Source organism: Pteropus medius, unplaced genomic scaffold (genome assembly GCF_902729225.1).
Source record: "Pteropus medius unplaced genomic scaffold, Ma_sr-lr_union100, whole genome shotgun sequence".
In the NCBI taxonomy this organism is placed as follows: domain Eukaryota; kingdom Metazoa; phylum Chordata; class Mammalia; order Chiroptera; family Pteropodidae; genus Pteropus; species Pteropus medius.
The window spans coordinates 1,004,685-1,028,903 of NW_024343105.1; the positions used below are offsets into that span (position 1 = coordinate 1,004,685).

At 37.7% G+C, this 24,219-nt stretch overlaps 1 protein-coding gene across 5 annotated transcripts in view; it reads left to right on the top strand.

The window, feature by feature from the left end:
* AFF3 (ALF transcription elongation factor 3) overlaps positions 1-24,219 on the top strand; it is a 461,951-nt gene that overhangs the window by 207,892 nt on the left and 229,840 nt on the right. For all 5 annotated transcript variants that reach the window (XM_039867117.1, XM_039867115.1, XM_039867119.1 and 2 more), the window contains one exon: positions 22,371-22,418. In XM_039867117.1, coding sequence (XP_039723051.1) covers positions 22,371-22,418 — 48 coding nt within the window. The remainder of the gene's footprint in view (positions 1-22,370; positions 22,419-24,219) is intronic.

The following is a 24,219-nucleotide window of genomic DNA, read 5'->3' on the forward strand; positions in this document are numbered from 1 at the left end:
GATTAAACTAGAGGGAAGAAAAAGTAATGTTTTGAAGTGAATAGAAAATGAACATAGAGAAAACAAAAATGAAAGGTAAACAATATTTCTGGATGATGACAGATAATCCTATAAATCCTCTAGGACTAGGAGATGGCTTGGGATCTGGTTAGTTAACATATTCATAGTATTCAAGAGTTTTGTGAACTTTGTTGTAACATAAGTATTTCCCAGGGAGCTTGTTAAAAATTTAAATTCCTGGGTGGTACTCCAGAGACTATGACTCAGTAGATCTGCAGCTGGTCCAGTAGCTGGTAATCTTAACAAGAGTTCTAGGCAACTGCTGTAGATGGTTCCAGGCCCTTCAAAAAAATTTTTTTCATACTAAAAATGATATGATTCTAGAAGACAGGTTCAGAATGACATGTTTGCAGATAATTCCAACTCTTCAGAATAATGATGTACCAAAGTGGTAAGGATAAATCACAGGAAAATCTTGAAAGACTGAACAGAAATGAGAAATATTAACCTTAATACAGGCAAGAGTAAGATCATCCCATTAGCAGAAAGCAATTCGGACCCAATTTAGCACTATACTTAGGGCATAGGACAAGCAGAGCTATTTTATTTTGGAGATTATTCTAAAATGTAATTTAACCTACTCATTCATAGAGGATAAAACTCCACATTAATAAGTGTATCAATCAGCTGTCACTGAGAAAGGTCCTACCACAAATCTCAGCGGCTTAAAACAGCAATCCCCTATTCTTGCTCCTGTGTCTGGGCCTCCAGTCTAAGCTGGATCCAGTTCCATGTTGAAGATTGAGTATCTGTTCTAAGAGTTAATCCTCCTTCAACCACATACTACCTAGGACATGATATGTCCTTTTCATGGTGATAGCAGGAATTCATAAGGGCAATCCCTGCTAAGCAGGCACATTTTAAGCCTTGGTCTATATTATGTCCAGTACATCCCATTGGCCTAAGCAAGTCACTTGGCCAACCAAAATCAAGGAGTGGGGAAGAACATTCCACCCACAGTGGAAGGAAAGGGGGAGTGATATTTCCTAAACAGTAATCCAAAGTAGCACAGTAGAGATAGTTTCCTTTAGTTTATGTCGGGGAAAAAAGCTACTAACGAGATCCCCGTGGATTCCAGGTCAAGTTGGGAAGACTTACCCAAATTAAAGGTAGGCTGGGAAAAGTGTGACAATGGAGACACAGGCAGAGTACTTTGGAAGAATATAAAAGAGAATGATTAATAATTTTTAGGACCATCCAGGAAGGTTGAATTGAGTAGGGTTTATAGGGTGGATGGGATCTTTCACCATCAGTAACAGAAAACTTATCTGTGTTCCAGGGTTTAGTTTCTATATCTTAATGTTTATTGCACCTAAATATCACAGCATCTATTCCCCTTAGTTTATTTTTCTAATGAACTATTAACAGAATGACTTGGAAAAACCTCTAAATTCTTGGAACTAAAGCAAACACAATGAACTAAAAGCTCTGTAGTTTAGGATCTATGAATGCAATGATTATATTAAACATTTTCTAAATGTTAAAATGAAAACCTAAGTAATACAGAATCGTTTAATAATCAGCATAATTATTTTATGTTTAAAAATAATTCAGTCTTATAAACAAACTGCGACAATTTATCACAATTAATGCAAATTAGCAGGGTTCAGTATTAAGTTCCGATTCACTCGATTGTGCCGGTAAGTGAGTGGCATCATTATGGGAATAGTTTGCTAATGAGCTCCCAAACATAGATAACAATTATGATTATTCATTTATTTAAAGTGAAAGATGATCAGTTTCACAGATTTTTCCCTTTGAGAAAATATATATTTATTTGGACGATGTTCTTGAAAACGACATATATATATATATGTGTATATACACATATGTATATGTGTATATATATATATATACACACACACGTTTACATATATATGTATGTATACATATATATACACATATATGTGTGTGTATATATATATACATACATATATATGTATATACACATATACATGTGTATATGTGTATATATGTATATACACATATATATGTATGTATATATATATACACACACATATATATGTGTATATATATGTATACATACATATATATGTATATGTGTGTGTATATATATATATATACACATACATATATATATGTATATATATATGTATGTATATATATGCATATATATGTATATATATACATCCCTCTCCAAATAATTTAGTGATAAGTAAAAATAAAAATTAAAGTGCTGTTTGTCTCTGTGGTTCTAGGAAAAGCCTGAAAAACTTAATGAAAGGTACTCTATAGCAGAATTCATTAATTTCTAACTGAATTTCAACGCCAGAGGAAGGGAAGTAGTTTAATAGTTCTTTCCTACGTGTCCCATGTTGGCCCAAGAACTGAGTCATCATTTGAGGTTTTCTAAATGCCTGCCCTTCCTCCAAATACACTGTCTCCAGAACCCTCTGAGAGATGTTAATAGCATTGAGATATGCTAATGTGTAATTTGATTCCCAAGTGATCAGAAGTTTCATGTTCCTGGGTTTGAGATGAGATCTGTAAGGTACCACATTTTCTAAAATGTTTGGTCATCAACTTAAAGGACTAGGTGCTGAAAAAAAATTTTTTTGTAAGCTGATTGTTTGAAACTTAAAACATAATTTCTCAAAGAAATAATGTTATGAATAATGGCTGAGTTCCAGAATAGTCCATAGGAGTCAACTTATCTCACACTATAACCGAACTAATACTAACTAACCTATTTCAACTACATAGTCCTCCTTTTAAAACTTATTCTTGTTTTGTTTGGTTTTGAGGTATAATGTATATATAAAATCCACCAATTTTAAGTGAGCAATTCAACAAATTTTGAAAATTTCAACCTCTGTGTCATCTCATTATTGGCATCTGTTGTCTTTTCTCCTATGAGTAGAGAATTCCCTGGTTCTTTGTATGTCCAGTAATTTTGGATTACATCTTGGGTGCTTTGAATACTGTGCAAGAAGACTCTGATTCTTGTTTCAATCATATGGCAAATGCTGATTCTTCCATTTTAGCAGGCAGTCAACCTGGTTGTATTCAGGCTCCAAGCTCTGATGTGCTTCCTGGGGCTTTAGTTCAATGTCAGTCCATTTTCACATCATGCATATGCTATTCCATCCAGTCCTATATGCTGGCCATCTCAGGTCCGGTCTGGGACCAGAGTAACCCATAGTTTAGACCTCAAAGTCTGTGGTGTGTTGTTCAGAGTTAGATCCAAGTATATTTAGCTCAGAGGTGAGCCCAGGAGGTCATAAAAATGTTATAAGGGTAATTTTCCAAACTTTTCCTCTCTGGTTCCCCCAGAGCCTTCTGGTTTTCTAGGGCTCCTTCTTTTAGACATTCTGCCAGAAATCGCCCTGTCACATACTTCCTGCAGCTCTACCCAGAGTCTTGCACCAGGATCTTAGGAAGATTGATTTGATTTGAGCAGGCTTTGTGTGTTTGTATGTTCCATCTTTGCATTCACATGGCTCATGTCGATTGGATGTGGCTCTAACCAGAGAGAGAAGTTCCTCTCCATCATAGTCCTAGGCTCTTGACGGCTCCTATTGCTGCCACTGTCAATGCCATCACCTCCCAGGGATATTTGGGGGGACTAAGGTATGAGAAATGGAGAAGAAATGGGGGACCCCCTGCACACTCTGAGGGCCAGGAGGATTCTCTTTCTCCCTTTGAGCCATGTTTGCAGGCTTCTCTGATGCCCGCTCTTCCTCTGTTCACACAGGGCCCACTTGTGGGTTTTGAGCTTTGTGGAGACAGACTAGGAGACACCAGAGGAGATGACAGAGGGTCACTGGCACTTTGGGTCCTGGTTTTTGCCAGTCATCCTGGTGCTGTTTAATTTTCTCTATGCATTTCACTTAGGTCTTTAGCTGCGTTCATTGAGAGAGACAAGATAAAGTAGGTTTACTTCCATCTTACTACAACAAGAAGGGAGTCTATGCAATTTTTGTCTTTGTAATAGACATGTAACGCTCTCTCATTGTAGCTTTAATTTGCATTCAGTTTTAGCTAATGAGGTTGATCATCTTTTCCTATGCTTATTTGCCATCCTTATATCTCCTTTGGCAATTTCTTTGCCCATTTTTTAAAGAAAATAAACTTTTTTTTAATATGATTTTATATTGACAAAAAAGTTGCACATGGTACTGACAGCTCCCTGTACACGACACCCAGTTTCCCTCATTGTTCTAATCTTACATTAGCATAGGACATTGGTGACAACTAATGGACCAAGACTGGTATCTAATTATTAACTAAAGTTGATACTTTATTCAGATTTACTCAGTTTTTACCTGATGTCTTTTTTCTTTTCTAGGAGCCCATCAAGAATAGCACACATTTAGTTACCATATCTCCTTAGTTTTCTCTAAACTGTGATAGTTTCTCAGACTTTTTTTTTTTTTAATGATGATGACCTTGACAATTTTGTGGAATATTGAGGCATCTGTAGAAAATCCCTCAGTCTGGGTTTGTGTAACCTTTTTCTCATGAGTAGACTGAGCTTTGGGTTTTGGAGAGGAACACCACAGAGGTGAAGTGCTAGTCGCATCACATCATATCAAGGATACGACTTCTCACTATTGATGTTGACCTTGATCATTTAGTTAGAGTAGCGTTTGCCAGGTCTCTGCACTGTGAAGTTATTTCCTTTCTCTTTTTTCATGCTACACTTATTAGAAAGCAGTCACAGTGCATAGCCCTCACTTATGAAGTGGGAAGTTCTCCTCCATATTCTTGAGGGCAAATTAGCTGCACAAATTATTTTAATTCATGTACACAGGAGATTTACCTCTCACCCCCATTTATTTAGTCAATTATTTATATCAGTATGGAATTGTAGATATATATTTTGAGTTACAATCCAGTACCACTTTTTGTTGTTCCAGATTTGGCCCTTGGTACTCTTTCGCTTGGCTCCTGTGTCCCTTTGGCATGCCCCCGTCGTTGTGCTTTTGCCCGTGTTTTATTGAGTTGTTTATCTTCTTATTGAGTTGTGAGAGTTCTTTATTCTGGTTACAAGTTTTCTATCAGATATATGTATTGCAAATATTTTCTCCTAGACTGTGAATTTTCCTCCTTTTATTTTTGTGGTGGTGGGGGCAGGTCACAGCTTTATTGAGATAAACACACACCATACATTTCACTCATTAAAAGTGTATAATTCAATGCATTTTAGTATATTGACAGAGTTATGCAACCATCATCACAGCTAGTTTTTGAACATTTTCATCACCCCCAAAAGAAACCCTACACCCTTTATCTCTTCATTTTTTACAATGTCTTTTGGAGAAGAAATGTTTTTTAGTTTTAATGAAGTCAAATTTTTTTTCTGTTATAATTTGTGCTTTTTGTGTCTTAAGAAAAATTTGCCTAACCCAAGGTCATTAAGATTTTTACCTATGTTCTCTTCTATAAATTTTGTATTTTACCACTTATATTTAAGCGTAAGATCCATTTTGAGATGATTTATGTGGTACGAGGCAAGATGCAAGGTTCATTTGTTTGCCTATGGATATCCAATTGTTCTAGCATCATTTTTTGAAAAGATTATCTTTTCTTCATTGAATTACCTTTTAGACAAATTACCTTCCAGATTTGGCCTTATAAATTGATCATTTATATCCAAGTCTATTTCTTAACCTTCATTTAAAAGTTTTGTTAACATTGTAAAATGCCTGGAAACATACAACCTACCAAGACTGAGTCATGAAGAAACAGAAAATCTGAACAGACCGATAAGAAGTAAAGAGATTGAATTGGTAATCAGAAATCTCCTGGCAAACAAAAGGTGGCTTCAGTGATGAATTCTACCAAACACTTTGGTAGACTGTATAACTTTCTGCACTGACACCAGTGGCTGTGGCCATATGTTTTAGTGACTTCTTCTCTGGGTGATTTGTAGACACAACAAAAGAGCACAGTGGCTTTGCAGATTTTTAGAATTCACTGACTGCTATGCATATCTGTTCCTTGTAGTGTTAGGCAGTGTTGCTACTGCCTGACTTCCTTTGGGCACTTCTAAACTATTCATCAGGTAGTTTAAATATGCTTTGTTATTTTAAAAAAGTCTTCTAGGGTCCAGATACAAAAATAACTTTAGCATTTAAAATGTATGCACCAGACTCTGACCATTTGAGGCAATACTGATTTGTACATATTAGTTACTGCTATCCAGCAATCATGTGTTGGTTCTCACTGTAGTCTCAAGACTGTATAAAGCTATTAAGTTGAATGAAACTAATTTTTTTTAATTCATTTGAAACTCCAAGGATTTCCATTACAAATTTGTAATTCTTTAGGCCTTTATAAGTTTTATAATTTTGACCAAACATAATTGGCTTATGAGATGAGTTCATGAACTCTAACAACCTATGGGCTTTGAGTTGCTTCTCCATCTCACAGGTTGAAATGTTTATCACAAACTCTTGGCTTGATTTGATGGACACACATCTCTGAAATGCTGCTCAGCCATTGTGTTGAGTGCAGTTGGCCTCTCCTTGGGTAGGTGCTGAGAATTGTACTTACTCTAACATAAACTCTGCTTCTTGAATGAGATAATGCCACTTCTCTGGTGGCGGGTGTTTGAGTTAGATGGAAGGGCATACCATCTGTTACCGATGATGTCAGTGGAGGCTTTGTAAATGCCACTTTAAAAGTTAGGTTGGAATTTCAGTTCTCTGACTATTGTGGAAGGCAGGGTAAGTTAAGCTGGTCTTAATCTTCTTTGAACGCCTTTCTCGAAAACCATGCTGGCGGTGCTAACTCACTCAGTCTCCTCCATTTGCTCCCAGTTTTACCAGTGCTATGATTGTCATTCTCCCTTCTGCCTTTGGAAGAACTTTCCTTTAGACCACTACCTCTGGTCTTTAGAGTTTAATTTAAGGCACTTCTCCAAGAATCCCTTCTTGATGAGACAAGGGAGGTAGCTGTACCCTAAATATACACTACTCATTTCTTAACCTTGAAAAGTCAACTCATGTTTGTCCATACAACTGAGCACTGATGTATTGCATGCAATAGCAATTGAGAACACAGACTTAGCCTACAAAGTTAGATTTGAACTGTGGCCCTGCCACATGACCGACCTTGAAGTAATTCCTCTTCTACAAAATGTGGGTAATAACCATATCTACTTTGTAAATTCATGATTATTGAATGATGTGATGAATGTGAAGCACTTAGCACAGTGCCTAGAAAATTACGATACTCAGTGAAGTTAGCACTTATTACTAAGAACAAGAGATTACTGTGGACAAATCAATAGACCTGAAATAAGATGTATTCAGCATAGTCTCTGTACTTACCTACGTATTTCTTTTTCTGGAACAGCTGACTTTAATCTTCCTATGTTATCTCTTGCTTCAGAAAGGGTGAAATGAATATAATGAATCTAGATATAATTCAAGAAACTGTAAACACCAAGGAAATCAATAGGGAACAAAGGTATTCAAATGAGAAAAAGAACTGTGTCTTAGAAACCCTTGGGTTGAAGTAGAAAATGCAAGCAGGGTGCGTTTTTTTAAACCTGCTGTAGGGCCATATGGTTGCTGAATGTGTTGATGCTGGTTTTAAGATTCTCGAGTATTTTAAACTTGACATGTTATTTTTTTTAATGATTTCAAACATCATTTCTTTCAGAGCCTTTTCCCAATGTTGCTGTAATATTGAACAGATGGCTAAGCAGCATTTACATTTGCATTTTGCAATAGTGCCATGTCATTTGCAAAATTTCTTATCAAAAACCTGTGATTCTTTCTCTACCTTTTCAGAATGGCTGCGATGAATCTGTCAGTAGGTTCTTCCCAGAGTCTTGGGGAGGTGGTAGAAATTGGGATCACATATTGCTGCTGCTTTTCGATTTTAAGTTGGTATATTTTCAGGTTTTATATCTACTGTTATTAGTACACTCTCTCATCTTAAACAGCCCCTTCTATCTAAAAGGCTGGAAGTCCTCATTATCCCTTTGTAATAGGAGTAAAAATGAGGTAACATTAGTGCCAAAGACAATCTTGATGGTTATACCAGCCCTTTCACATCACCCTGTTTACTTTTCCATAGTCACGTGTCATTATCTGAATTGCCCTACTCATTCATTTGTTATCCAGCTCTGTCATAAAACGTGATAGGCTCCATAAGAGCTGGGTCCCTGTCTGTCTTATTTTGTACTCTGTCCCCAGCACCGGCCCGGCTTTGGTGCCCAATTATCTGTGAAGGAAGGGATGAGTGAACGAATGAATCCACAAGTGACCGTCTAGAAACTGGAGTTCTTTCACAAGCAGAATATGAGTCTTCTGAACATGATTGCTTTCTCTGACCCCTTTTTACTTTTATTTTACTCAGGTTTATTTTTAAGAGGGTTTTTCCAGGTTTTTCTCTACATAGCCTTTACTTCCTTGTTTTCAGTGTTTTTTTGTTTGTTTGTTTTTGTTTTTTTTAATGAAAAAATGACTGTGTGTTTATAAATAGACAGGTCCTCGGAGGCTTTTTTTCCTCTGGTGGCCTGGTGGGGTTGGTGCCAACATAAAGGCATTTTCTTACCTAACAGACTGAAAAGACACAGGAAGTAGGGGAGGCTGTGTTGATCAGAATTGACTCTAGGCATTTTCTTTTAAAGGCATGGGATCAAAAATAAGCCCACCAATAACTCTATTAAGATTCTTTGCTTTTCTCTTTTTAAATGAGGACTGCTAGGGTGCCTGCATGGCTTAGAGGGTAGTTATGCGGCCAGCCACACTGTGTCTGACAGCTGGCTTCCTGGCTCACATTTATCTGGGTTTGTCCTGGATCACTGCTGTTCCCAGCCCATGAGCTGCGTAAAATATCTCCATGACTTTGGGCTAGGAACCAGTCTAAGATTTGTTCAGTCCTAGCCTTGCACATAGAACAAATAGGAGACACATTTAGTATTGAAGGTTACACTATGCCATATTAGAAAAGGACCATTTGCTTTAATTACTGCCAAGTGTTGGCAGGTTATTTATCAGTAGAGTAACAAATTCTGTCAGCTCAGAGGTACAGTCAGAGGTGAAGAAACACTTTTATTGCTACAATCACGTGTCTAGAAGGCATTTGAGGCTTTACCAAGTAGGTCTTTATAGATATTAGAGTTTCTCTGAAAAGGGGCAGGAGCTTTATCTCTGCTGAATGAAAACTTTGATTTTCCTAAAGCCAGAATTACAAAAGGATTTGAAAAGGGAGGGTTTTTGTACTGTGGGTTTATGTTTCCCACTTCTGAGCCTAGATTTTGCCACTGGGAAGCCCATGAGAAGCCTCATATGGTGCTCAGAGGGGGAATGAATGAATTCCAGCCCAAATGCAGGAATGAAAAATCTTTTTTTTTTAATTTTGTTCCTGGCCTTCACAGTACTTGTGTGTGTGTGTGTGTGTGTGTGTGTGTGTGTGTGTGTGTGTGAGAGAAGAGAGAGAGAGAGAGAGAGAGAGAGAGAGAGAGAGAGAGAGAGAGAGAGAGAGAGGAGAGAGAGAGATTGTTTATGCAGGTGAGGTTTGAAGAACCAGGAAGAGAACATAAAAGTTAGCAGCTGGAGTTTAATCATTATCAATATGGTAGGATTAATTAAGTTCAGTGAAGGTATGGAATTTCAGGGACTCCTGTATTGCCACCTCACCTGGGGAAACATTACCTGTCTCAGCATGAAGCTTCATTTATGACGTATTTTCTACGACAAGGCTTTATATTATAAGATTAAGTGTGTAATAAATATTGTCTACATGTAATGTTTTCTTCAATGATGAGTTTAATCCTTTGTTTGCTGTAACTTGTAGCCATGTAACCTTCCTCTCTGTGAAAATAAATACTATTTATTATCATAAACAGTTTTCTCATTATGTTTCCATGGATGGCATCTTTTATAGCTTGCTAATTATAAGCACACAACTGAAGTGCTTGAATTTAAATAATGTTAGCAAAGTTGTAATAAATTTCCATGTCAAATACCTTTATCAATTATTAATTAAAATTTCTCAAATCTCACCCAATTAATCCATTTAATTTATTGGATGCTGTAATAACTCTTATCTCATACTTGTAGGTTGGTACTTTTAGAATATTTTTTTTATTCTCGTTAGGGTTTTTCTTCATAAAGAATTCATATAGACGTACAGTACTGTACTAAACCTGAAGTTATAGTAATTTACCAGTCAATATTTTATTAATCAAAAGTTGGTTGGAAATGACCAGTCTTAAAGTTGGAATGCACTTAGATCTGTGAGTTAATAACTTACTTCCATGCAAATAGTCACTTTACTTCTGGTCGGATGTGTAATCGGCCATGCCCACTTCTCTATTTGGATGGCTGTAACTGTGAAAAGGAACTTCCAGGAAGCTAAAATGACCCCTGTCCTTTCCCCCGTCAGTCTAGATTCCCTTGTCTGGAACAACCAGGAATAAGTTTGAACCTTTTTCCATAACTTTGATTTTTAAATATGTAAGACATCTAATGTAGCCCATTGAGCTTTTCTCCTTCCTGTGACAAGTTATGTCCACTTTCTTCAACTGCTCCTCAAGTGTCAGACCCCTCATTTGTCTTGCGGTCCTTTTCTGCATTTGTGGAGTTTTTAACTCGACCACAAAGGTACACGTTAAACGCATAATTATTACTAAGAGTAATAACTCTCTCATTGTGGAAGAAAAAAATACTAGAGTTTCAGAGGTAGGGGAGGGGGCTCAGTTAGTCCTTAAATTCTCTCTTGATTGACAGAGACAACATGCTCGTCAGCTGAAGATCACAGACATAGTGCCCCATCCCACGTTCCAGACCCCTTACCCCATTCTGGTTTTCTCCCATAACATTTCATCTTCTAATGTACTATATAATTTGTTATTACTTTACTGTCTCCTTCCTTTTGAATCTAAACTCCACAAGGGCAGTAATTTTTGTCTGCTATATCCAGTTGTAAATCCCTATTGTCTAGAACATGCTGGTTACATAGTAAGCACTCAGTAAATGTTTGTTGAATAGTACTGATTCAGGTGAGGCTATTTAACTAGCTCCCAGTCCATCTATCTGTATTAGCAACCAATTCATACGTTTCTGTCTCACCCACTGGGAGATCTTATAAGGCTTTGACAGATGCCTTGCAGAAATCCAGACGCATCACATTTTAAACCAGGGGAATTTGTAGAAATAACATCATCTGTCTTTGTGAATCCACATTGACTCCTAGAAATCATTGCTTTCTTTTCTAAGTACTAAAACACTCTCTATGTAATTCTAAACTAAAATAATTGTTCATATTTAGTGATTGGCTGTCATGTGGAAGGCACCCTGCCAAATGCCTTATATGTGTTTATGAATGCATCCCCTTATTTAGTCCTCACATTTAGTAGGTAGTAGTTTTATTCTTTTTTTTTTACACATAAATGAGAGAAAAGAGAGAATTAGGTAGCTTCCCCTGGGTGGGGAAACATGTGTAACACGTTGCAAGAATGGATTTGCAAAACCCCTCCTCACGACTGCACCATGCGTCTCTGCTGTGATTTTTGGGACCTTGGAACTAACTGAAGTCTGTAGTTTTGGGGATCCTACCTTAGAAAGAGCTAGAGCATTTGTCTTTTCCCGATATGGCCACGATTTCTTAAAGGTGGTGGGTCTGTGGCCACATCAGTAAGCTCCTTCAGTGCCATTAATGCCTCTTTTTAGGGGCTGCCATGTAATTGGTTAATAGTGCTTTCTTAGTATTGTCACCTAACTGGGGCGTGAATTCCCTCTTTAATTCGTTCTGTTCTTTATAACTTTGAAGATGGTTCTTAGTGTGAAGGCAGAAAGACAATAGAAGTTGAAACATGCTTTTTTTTCTGTCATCTGTTAACTTTGTGCTATTTTATAATACACTGTCCACTGAAGCAGTGGCCAGCTTTTTCTTATTCTTACTCTTTATACTACCTTACAGATCTTTCAAGTTTTCTCTCTGGTTGCATGTTTCATAAATAGTCTGTATCATTTACTCCTTTACGATGGTAAGTGTCTAGGTGTTTTTTTTGCCCTAAAGGAAGGAATTTCTAAACATCACCTACTTTCCCAGTATTAGAAAACAAGTTCATAGTCAAACATTGCACATTAGTCATTGTATTATGTCAGAGAAGAGGCTTGATAGATAACCGAGTGATTTTTTTTTTGCCTTTTCTGTAGACTTTTAAGCCATAGTGTTAGATAGAAAATAACCTTGACTAATTTTTATTCACATTGTCTGATTTAATTTAACTGCGCTTGTTGATATTTATCACAAATGATCATTTTTCATTAAATCGTTCCAACATAATCTTGGGTGTGTTTTCATTATATTTCCAGTCTTTTTTTCTTTTTTAATATATAAACATAGTTAAAATTTTCTCTATTGCAAAGAGAGATTGCCTTATGATCAGTTTCATACTGTAACATCTACCGAGGAAAGCCAAAAAAGACAAGGCTTCTGAAACCAAAAAGCGACTTAAGCAAATGGATTTCTTTCTGGCTCTTCCCAGTTTACGGAGGGTCTGGCACAAGGCGTTGGATAACCTTGAAGAGAGAGTGTCTGTGTTCCCTCCATAGGGGATCTCACCATAGAAATCTCAGCATAGTCAGAATGTGGTATTTATTTCTTATCAAACTTTTTGTCCTGCAAAACTTTGGTTTTTGTCCCTCTGGATTGCAATCCAGGGGACTTTGTGATAGTGGTGAGGAAATGAATGTAACGAGTATCTTCCCACGGAGCCTCCCACAGAGGCTCTGGGTCAGAGATGGACAACAAATGGCTAGCCCTCTTTATAGTAGGGGTCTAGGAGCTGATGTGTCCCTGAATTGCCCAGCAAGGGCCACCAGGAGATGTTTTACCTGAAAATTCAGGGATGAGTAGGCCCGTCCAGGAGCCTCTGAGGCCTGCTCTGATAGAAGAAAGGGCAAGTGTGTCGACTGACATCCAGGTACACCCCCAAGTACCCCAAGTTCCACAGGTGAATGAACTCCCTCTGCGTTATGCTGGAGATGCTTATGAGTTTTGAAGGAAGTGAGCACTCTATAGGATTAGAAGAGAAAAGATAAAATCCTTTGTCATGATGACAGCCCTCCTCCCAAGAGCCTGCAAATATTTTCCAAGACTAACAGTTAAGCAACGCCAGTAGAGTCAAGAATGAAAATTCTGTAAGTGTACACAAATACGAAAAAGTAAAAAGAAGAAACTGTAAATGTGGCATTGTAGATAGATTTGTTTAAAAATGTAAAACTTTGAGTATTAAAAAATTCTCACCAGCCCATTAAAATGTACCACTTTCTCTTGTTCCCCAGTGCTGCCCCCTCCCACTTCTTAGGTAAGCTTCTTCCCTGCGCCCCAGCTGATTTCAGCCAGATTTCTTTATTCAACATTTATTTATAGCATTCATTTATAGCATATCTCCTCAGAGAGCTTACAGAGAAACAGATGATGTTGGCCATACACAGAATGAACTCTGTTCTGGGGGTCAGACTGATCTGATATCTTTTTAGAAAGGTGAGATGATAATGGCAAAAAAGACTCCTAAGAACATCACATATTAAAGGTCCTTTTTTTCTTTTAGCGAAATGCTAAAGTAAAATTAATAGAATGTGCCAAAAAGAATATTGTCAATATATAGCATGACTTTCACTATTTCCAATAGTCATTCCAGCTCATGGCTAAAAGAGCTGGAATCAATTATCTGTCTTACCGTGGGACACAAATTAGAGCCGTCCTCAGAATCTTTAATTAGTTCATGTCTTCAGCCACATTGGCTTAGTCTTTCCATCGCGTAAGCTTTTGTGTTCAGAATTTCACGATTAGAAAAGAAAACCATGTTCTCAACTCTAAATGATCATCAAATGTGTTTTCGATGAACATTTTTCTTCATTATTTAAAGAAAAAAAAAGATGTGTGATAAGGATGGCATCTCAGGGAGACTTCTACCTACAAACAACATATTATTTATGAGATTACAGGGATGGGATGCAGGGTGGGATTCAGGAAAATGTTAAAAAGGAAATGGTTCATTTGGGCCATCTTGCTGATGTCTGCCTACCACGTGAGGGTTAAATCACATCAGCATCATCCCTCTTGTCTGAGCCTATGTGGTTATTCTCTTGCTAAAAGCAATGACCGCACAGTTTTAGATGACGGAACTTGGAGGTCTTGAAGTATTCTGTCAATGTCAGATTATAAATGGGAGGCATGTTCGTTATTACTGTTAGTGCTATCTTTCCCCAGTGTTGACAGGACGGTGTGGAAGATGTCCCCAGTACGCAGTCCTCGGGCACTTTATTGAGACATGACCCTGTGGAAAAGCACTCAATATCAATTAGTGATCAGGATGTAAAACCACTGTCTCTGGCTCTAATCCTTTTATGCCATCAATAGCTTTTTGACAAGGTCAGTGTGCTAACAGACCACTTTCTGAAAACCAAATGCACTCTTAACCACAAGCACTGATTGAGATCACTAATTTTTATTATAAAAATAACAATTGAAGACCTTGTCCTATGGCTGAGAATTCGCTAGAAAATAGATTAACTCTTTAACAATATTGCCTCTTGCTAGGAGGCTGATACTCTCTAATTTACAGAGACCAATGTGGAGATTAGGGAAGTCATTTAACTTGCTAATGGTGTCTGTACTCGTGATTATAAGCTTAATTTCAATGAAGTAAATAAATGGTGATGTTCTAAGAATTTGTCTTTAAGGTAACTGGTGAGTTTTTGTTTTTGTTTTTGTTTTTTTGTTTTTTTTTGTGTTGTTTTTTTTTTAATTTTAATAGAGCAGGCATCACTTTATAATGTACATGACCAGCCATCATTTTAAATAGTCTTATTTTTTTCAGTATATCAGTCACTTATTTATTCATTCAACAAACACCATCGAGTGCCTTTTATGTGGAGCCAAGCACTCTGCTACAAACTGGTCATAAACATGTAAATGAGAGACACCATATCCACCATAAGACCTAATACAAGTAAATAAGACTCCATTTCTCTCATTTTGTTCTTTTAGTTCAGCATAGTATTTGTTAATACAAAGAAAATCATGTTTCAAAAGTTAATGTAAAGGGGGATAGGGAGAAACTATTTAAGGAGTTCAGGGCTTTGGAACAATACAGATGGTTTAGAACTAGGTAAAGGTGATAGATTTACAACATTGCAAACATACTAAATGCCTCTGGATTGTATACTTTAAAATGGTTGGGTTTCTGTTGTGTGTCTTTCATCTCGATTTTTTTTTTAAGTTAATGCAGTTTGTGGTTTGTTTCTCTTGATATATTTACTTGGCTTTGTATTACATGTTAGAGTTGGAAGGTATTTGAGAAGTCTAGCTCAGTCCCTTTTAGGTATATTTTTGTATTTTTCAGTAGAATTTGGAAGGTTTTTCTTAAAGGTTTTGAACATTTCTTGTTAAGGTTATTCCTCATTTATTCTTGATATTGTAGGTAGAATTGTTTTTTCATACTTTTAGTTCATTTATTGCTGCTACACAGAAGAGCCGTTGAGCTTTGACTGTGTAGTTTGTATTCAACCGCGTTTTATATTCTGTAGTTTCATATTCAACCAGTGGAGTCTTTGGGATTTTTCTGGGTATATGATAATAAAATCTGTAAGCTGAGATAATTACAGTTTTATATATTTTCTCTAGTAATATAATACCTTAAAGGGATCTTAATGTTAATTATTAAACCATTTTTCCATTCCTGGGACAAATCCCACTAAATTCCCACTAATTCTTATAATATTCTATTGATTTATATTTACTAATAACATATTTAAGCTTTTGCATGTACCTTCATAAGGGATATTGATTTATTTTCTTATGTTAGGTTTCTATACTAATTTAATAAAACAAACCACACAGCTTTCCAGTACTTTCTACTCTGGAAGAGAAAATAATACGGGAATTAGTTCTTCCTTGAAAGTTTGAAATACTCCACTTTAAAACTACCTGGGCTGAAGCTTTATTTGAATATAATTTTTTATTTAATTTAATCTGCATTTTCAGGTTTATAGGTTTAATCTCATTTTTCTTTATTTCTTAAGTCAGTTTTTGTTTCAGAGAGTTGCCAACTTCATCAAAATTTCAATTTATTAGTATTATGTGCTATTTTAATAGTGATGTCAATATTCTCTTATAATCATCCCTCCCATATATTTTATACCTTTTTTATATCAAATTATGTTTATTTGGGCTTTCTTTTTATTTAATAGACTTTTAAGTGACTTTCTGTTGTTTTGGGTAGTATATTCTGTTTTGGTTTTTAAGAAATTACATTTTGGCTTTATAAATTTTACTGATTTTCATTTTATAAATATTTCATTGGTTTTCCCTATTTATTTTCTTTTTGTATGTCTCTTCTGATTTTAAAATTTTAATGGATTGCTTAGCGCATAAATTTCCTTTTAAAAAATAATGAAAGCTTTTAGTGTATAAACTTGCCTCTAAATATCTTTGGGGCATCCCATAATTTTGTTGTACAGTATTTTAATTTTACTTTTCTCTAAATATAAAGAATTATTTATAAGTGTGTGATATCTGTTTTACTCCAAGAATACTAGGCGATTTTTTTGTCTACACAGTGTTTAATTCATAGCTTATTATTTTGATAACTTATGGTTAAAGAGTCTAAGCTATAAAACAACTACTTTTGGAATTTTTTTGAAGTTCATTTGTAGCAGTGACCACTTCAGTAACTATCTCATGTATGCTTAAAAAGTTGGGATGCCACCTAGCATTCTAAGTACATTATTTCTATCAATTTAGCCTTATTTAATTTTAGTTTTCAAATTCTCTATCTCTTCTTATAGTTATGTTTTGGTTTTGTTTTGTTTTGTTTTGTCTTTTTTGGTGGCGGGGAGTCCTTTGCCTATTAGGGAAATTACGGGTAGATTGAAGACTCCCAACCATAATAATTCTATTTCTCTTTCCTTTTTCCTAGCATACCTTATTTTAATGCTGTCAATGCCCTGCTTTTTACTCATCTGTATTGTGCTCTCCAATTCTTTTCTTATTTTGGTATGAACTGTCCTTTAGTTGATATTGACATTGCCATCATATGCTGTCATTTGGTTTGCATTTTTATGATATATCCTTATACACATCTTATCTGCTTATCCATCCATCCATCTCTTTTGCTTACTTTTCCTCTCAATGTATAAATGTCTAGATGATGGTGGTGACAGTAGGATCAGAGAGCAAGAGATAGATGTAAATAGCAAGACAAATGGTGAGCAGATTCAGGAGATGAGGAAGGGGACTGACGAGGGTTGAAGCGGGGCTTCCAGCTTGGGTGAGTGGGATCAGAGAGTAGCCCTTGGAAGGGGAGGTGCTAGGTTGGACGTATGATAGGCTGAATTTGGAAGAAAACTGGCTGGCAACCTCCTTGTTTATAGGTGACCCTAGCTTCAGGTGAGGCTGGGACACAGTCATTGGGTGGGATTTCACATAGAATTATGATGATTCCTGAATTTGAACACAGATCCTTGCCCACTGCTTTAATGGCATTGATGGCATGCCTAATTTCTTTGTATCCCAGTTCTTCTGTAAATCAGGAATAGTAAGACTTATTTTAAAACACTTGTTTTTAAGAGCGCGCATGTGATAAAGTTTTTAAATGCCTGAGGGCCTGTTGAGTACTTGCAGACAAAGGTGTTGTGACTTTAAAATAATATTATTTTAGAATGAAAGTTTCGCATTAAATGTGCCTGATGAAGAGTTAAACTGTTTTTGAAAATAGGACCTGTGCAGCTTCATCTCTTCTGCAGTGGAATGCCATTTCCCACTGATTTGATGGAGCCTTTTCTCCTTTAGCCGTGCTTGCTTCTTCCAGTGCTCTGTGCTTGGCATGGTAATTAGGGACTTCTGCTCTCAGTGACAGCACGTTCCTGGCTATTTCTTGAGCTATACACTAAGCCCTCACTTAGTCATCAGTAGGTCCTGTGACTTTAAGTGAAACAATCCATAACAAAATTTTACCACAAGCTAATTGATATAAACAAGAGTTAAGTCTGTATGGCATCTCATCAGCATTATAACAAAACGATGTTGAACGAAGCGACATCATCCGAGGACCAGCAGTACTCAGCTCCTTCCTCCTCCCTGGCAGAGTGTGTGGTGTGTATTCTTAAGTGGTAGGATTTGGGGGAAGCAGTTCAGTGAAAAGGGAATGTGACAGACAAGGCTGTAGAGAGGAAAATGAGCTGGGGTTGCTAGCTTTTAATTGAAGTTTAGTTGGAAGTTCAATGAGGTGAGACTGTTATGACAGATTTCAAAATGTAATGATAGCAAAATGGAGTGGGTTCATCAAAGTCAGAGTAAATACTGAGCAACAGCTCAGCAACTCAGCATGAAGCAACAGCTACAGCCCCTCAAAAAATGCGGAGTAATTAAAATTTGCATTGTGCAGCCCTCCTTCTCAGTGGGTACCTTTCCAAGGAAAGCAGTAACTTCATTGTAAAAAATATAAACACAAATTTAGAGATGTAAATTATATGCATGTTTTAATCTTGTTCATAAACACTGAAAGTTTTAAAATGTAAATATAATCAAAGTACACAACTACGGTTGTGTACTTTGAGAAAGACCTCAAGAAGGTGAAAGGCCCTCCAGTCACGTCCACTCCACCCCTGCCCACCCCAGCCCTACCCACCTACCCCCTTTTGCGTATTTGGAAAAGAAGGGATGGAATTCTGTCCTCCGATTGCTGAGCACCAATCCTTGTCTCTCATTTGTTAGTGTCACAGAAGGAATGGTAGTTTTAACCTTTTCTCCCCACTTCCTCTCCTGTCACTTCTTCCTCTAGTCTATGCATGTGATATTGGAGATTAGTGAGTAAGACACAAGTTGACTAAGCGTTGGGGAATTTGCAGCATAGAAAGGATGAGGAAATTTACCCAAATACTATCCAGGGTCTTTTATTTCCATACTTTAAGTATGAGAATGACCTCTAGTTGAGCCAGTTCTAAGGGTTGAGCTTAGAGAGATAGCATGAGACAGTAGAAAATTTACTGAACTGCTGTTGAAGACATGCGTGGGGTTCCACCTCAACTGCCATCTGCTGCCAGGCAACTTTGGATAACAATGCCCTCTGTGCCTCTGGACCATGGTTGCTCCATCTGTTAAAGCCGCTGAGTTGGTCTAAAATGAGCTTTAAGTTCCTTTTAAATCAAACTTCCTATAATACTCTGCCTCCTGCATCCACTCCAATCCAGATGTGGTACCCTCCTTAGGTCCCCAGGTGTCCCCAGGAGCCAAGAATGTCCCAGAGAAGGCCCAAGATTTTCCTCTACAAGGGATTATCCATCCCATAATTGAAGGCCAGGACTTCCTGAGACTGTTGGTGGCAGCCCTCTGAATTGGCTTCACTTCTCCCTCTTCAGCTTTATGAGGGGCCCTCCCAGTAGAGAGTGACCTGATGTCATTCCAGACAATGAGAACTCGTGGTTGGAGCTGCCACTGAGATGACCCAAAGTAATATCCTGCATGTCATCTACAGTGGTGAGAGGACTTTGAACAGGGTGTCTATACTGCATTTCTCTCAGTGCATCCCTTTTTTGGAGTAGAGTTGTGGAAATGTAGAAGATTATAGGGGCAGATACTCAGAAGAGCACCTGCCTTTTGTATAAATCTTTTCAAATGAAATTCAAGTGTGGTATTCAGGAGAAGCTTAGCTTCAAGGAATCAAACCCCAAGTTTAATTTGAGGAGTCTTCTTAGTATGTTGGATACTTGAGTGAGTCCACCAGGAGAACAGGAAGTCACATTTTCATCAATCATTTTAAGATGTAAAATAGAAAGTACACTGAGAATTTAGCATTTGCTGTGCCAGTGTATTACACAGGAAGAAAGGGCTGGGACTTGAAGGGAGGGTAAGAGAAATGGTTGTGGGTTTGAAGAAAAATTTTCCAGTTATTTCCACCACTGAGCTGCAAAGGAGCATGGAGCCCCTTGCCTCACCGAGGACTTTCCAACAGCTTTGTGGTGGTTCCTGAGGCGGCCCTGGAAAGGAAGCAGGCTGGGAACAGGTTCCAGAAAGTGCTCTTGGTTCCAGTTTGATTGGAGTATCAGAACAGTGACATTTCCAGAGCATTCTGAGATAAGTCATTGGGGATGGGAGTGAGGTTTGCTAGATGTGCATCTCCAAACAGGAACTTTTAGGAAAACAGAAAGAGGGATGAGTGTAGGAAAGGAATGAAAGCGTAGTAAAAGCATTTGGGCCTCTTAATCCTGTCATGATATCTGACACTGTTTTTCTTGATTTGTAAGATAATGCATGTATGCTGTGTTCATGCACTATTAGCAACAATTGCCATGCCTCACACTTTTTTTAATGATCTTTTAATAATAAGACTAGAATATAGTAATCTATACAAAGATGATGTTTTTTTTATTTTAACTAAAACTTAGCAAATAATCTATAAGAAATAGACTTCACCTAAAAGTTCTCAAACTATTGGATTAAAGGCCTAAATATAAAAACTAATACTGTAAAACTCTTAAAAGAAAACATGGGTAAATATTTATAACCTGAAATTTGGAAATGGCTTCTTAGATGTGACACCAAAAGCAAAGCAATAAAGGGAGGAAAAGAAGCAGAAAGATTGGACGTCATCAATATTAAAAATTTCATGAACACTAGTAAGAATGCGAAAATACAGTCCACGGAATGGAAGAAAATATGTGCAAACCATATACCTGATAAGGGGCTAGTATCTAGAATATATAAAGAACTCTTAAAACAAGACAATAAAAAGACAAACAACACAAATGAAGAATTGGCAAAGGATGTTTCTCCTTTGCAAATGGCCAACATGCATGTAAAAAGATGCTCAACATCATTAGTAATTAGGAAAATGCACATCATAACAACAGTGAGATACCATTTCACACCCAGTAGGATGGCTGCTATCGAAAACATAACCTGAAAATAACATTTGCTGGAGAGGATGTAGAGAAATTAGAACCTTCACACATTGCTGGTGGGAATGTAAAATGGTACAGCCAGGGTAATAAATAGTGTAGTAGTTCTTCAAAAAACTAAGCATGGATTTGCCATATGAGCCACCACTTTGGCTTTTTGAGTTATATACTCAAAAGAATTGAAAAAGAATTTGAAAGGTTCAAACAAAAACCTGTACACAAATGTTCATAGACGTCCTGTCATAGTAACCAAAGTGGAAACAACCAAAATATTCATTGATTGATGAATAAACAAAATGTGGTATGTGTGTGTGTGTGCATATATATACATATATATATATGTACACACTGGAATGTTATTTGGCCATAAAAAGGAATGAAGTACTGATACACGCTATAGCATGGATGAGTCTTGAAAACATTGTCTTCAGTGAAACCAGCCAGACACAAAAGGCCACATGTTGTATGATTTCATTTATATGAAATATTCAGAATAGAAAAATTCAGAGACAAAAAGTAGATTAGTAGTAATAAGGGCAGGGAGAGGAAGGAATGGGGAGACACTGTTTACTGGGCCTGATGTCTCCATTCAGGGTGATGAAAGCCGAGGACATCATGCTGAGTCGTGGTCAGTGTCATTGAACTAAAAGGCCAAGAGAAGTATTTCTCTGAAACCGCACTAGGCACTTCTACCAGCAAAAGCTGCTTTCATGTCCCCGCAGAACCACTCCTGTACTCCGGGCCGTGTAACCCACAGCAACCACACAGCATCTCTGGAACTGACAGCGTTTCCCCAGAGCTGTGACCTGAAGCCACCATTCCTCGGAGCCCCTAACATCCTCACGGCCCAGGGCAGCGTGGGCTTCAGAGCACGTGGCTCTGACGCATGGCACCAGCATGCTGTGCAAGTGTTGAGAGGCTGTTCTTCCTTAGTCTTTCAGGTTTTGGCCCATCAAACCAGTAAATCTAGGCTTTGAGGACAGTGGAGTGGCCAGACCTTTACCTCGCATTTGGCAGGGCCGTCGCATGTGTTCAGTAGGCTGGCTGGATCCGCTTGGCAGTGGGGGCGTGTTTCTGCACCTGATGGAACCCAAGGCGAGCAGCGCTCATACTTGCTGGTCATGTCCTGCTCTCCTAAGGGCCTGTGCAGCTTGCAGTCACTGTGGTGGGGGCCCCAGAGTTGGCCTCTGCGGCATGTGCGGTGCTGCTGGCCTGTTCATGGTGCACAGTGGGGCAGGCAGAGCAGTCACATCCATGATGGGATCTACCCCAGAAAGGACAGGAACTTCTTGGCAGGTCCCCATTTGGGTGTTCTCCAGTCCAAACTCGGTTAAGTTTGGAAGCTTATGTGTCTTCTTTTCTTTGTAACCATAAATCTAGTTTCTGAGGCTGAATTTCTTTTTCCTTTGCTTTCAGGAGAGTAGATCTGGAGAAACCAACAGCTGTGTGGAAGAGATCATCCGGGTAAGGATATTCTTTTACACATTTTACCACCTGGTCGGATGTAGATTCCAAATAAGAAGGAGTCACATGGCTGCACCGGCAAAGGGAGCCCATTGTTTGTTTGTTGTTTGATGTTTACCTTTGCTGAGGGTGAGCACATGAGTTGCCTAAATGACACTTTACAAAACAACGGTTCTTGTAAGAAACCTAGGAGCTACACCTCAGTCTGGTGCCTTTGCATGGGCCGAGGTAACACCATATTAAAGTGATCAGCCAGAAGACAGAAGAACAGAGCTGAGATGAAAAATAAGGTTGTGTGCATGTTTGCTGCCCCCATTAATCAGCCTCCTATTTAGAAGGCTGTGCTTTGCAGTCAGGCAGGGCGGCCTTGTTATTTTTCCTCTGAAACTTAATTGGAATCAGAATCACTCCGACAAAGAGGTGTCTGAGTGTCTGAAAATTTATTTCTGTGTTGTTTCACACGTTATTGTTTTGCCGGTTACTCCTGTAAGCCTGTCCTTTTCATCATCATCATCTCTAGCAGATGCCCTCTACCCTCTGTGAACCGTTTCACACGCAGGTTCACATAGGTCGGGCTGTTCCACCATATCAGTGTTTTCCTGAGTATCCAAACTTATAAGCAGGATGTCACTTTCAACCCATATTTTTTCTTCACTCATATTTTTTAGGGGTGTAACCTAATAATTTACAGTTCTCAGAAAGCTGATACTACACGAGGCAAAACACCAAGGCAAATTAGGCCAGATGGTATGGCAAGTCCCTATAAAGAAAAGACCTTAATTCTAATATGTTTCTAAGTTTTGGATATCCTCTGTACTTTTCTTGAATTGCTAGCGAATTACAGTAAAATAATTATTTGGTTTAAAATTTTACATTAATTGTCAAATTGTTTTCAGAGGCAAGATTTTTTTTTTTTTTGGAAAGCATTATGTTACAAATAAATCTTTTAACTCTCAAGTTGATCAAAATAATTAATTGAAGTTTGAGTCATTGAATTCATGCTGATTTTTGTTTTTCTGGCAGAGATTTATATAGAAAACAATTGTCAATATGGGTAGCTTCATTTCTGGCATTTAAGTATATGTTAAGCAAAATATACGTTGTATTTTGTATTTATGTTTTCCCCATTCTTGGGGCTTTGTATCAGATTAAACAACAGAGTGTAAAATGCTGATACACTGTTCCTGTTTTTCTCTTTCAACACGCTTTCATGTTTGGGTCCAGATATTCATTGTTTAGGTCATCTTCCTTTGATTGGTTATGGTGCTTACATCTGCAAATTGATAATACCAGAACACATCAGTCCCCACTTTAGTGTTGCTATTTAAAAAACCCTAACCCTTCTCACTCTTTCTTATCTTTTCTGAGGATATGGAAGAAATCTATCATGTGACCTTTCTTCTCCATACTGCAAACAAAGCTCAAAGTTTGAATAAGAGCTTAAGTAATTCAAGTACCAAAAAGATATAGTTTAGATAATGTAAAATTCACTTAGAATAAAACTAAATGCTGCAGCCAAAAGTTTAAAGCATTATTTCTTTTTTCTTAAGAGAGCTGATAAGAGCCTTACACATCCCTGGCCCCCTCCTACTGTCCCACGATAACTGACCCCTAGTACATCATACCACTGGTCTGCCTCTGCCACAGCCCACCTGAATCAAGCATGGAACAAAAGGGAAGCCTGGACCAACCAGATGATTGATTTATATGCATATGCAAGTTTAACGGTAGTGGAGATGATGCCATCATTGGAAGACAGCTGATCTCTCTCAAGGTTCCACTCTTCCTTGAGCAGTGGTCC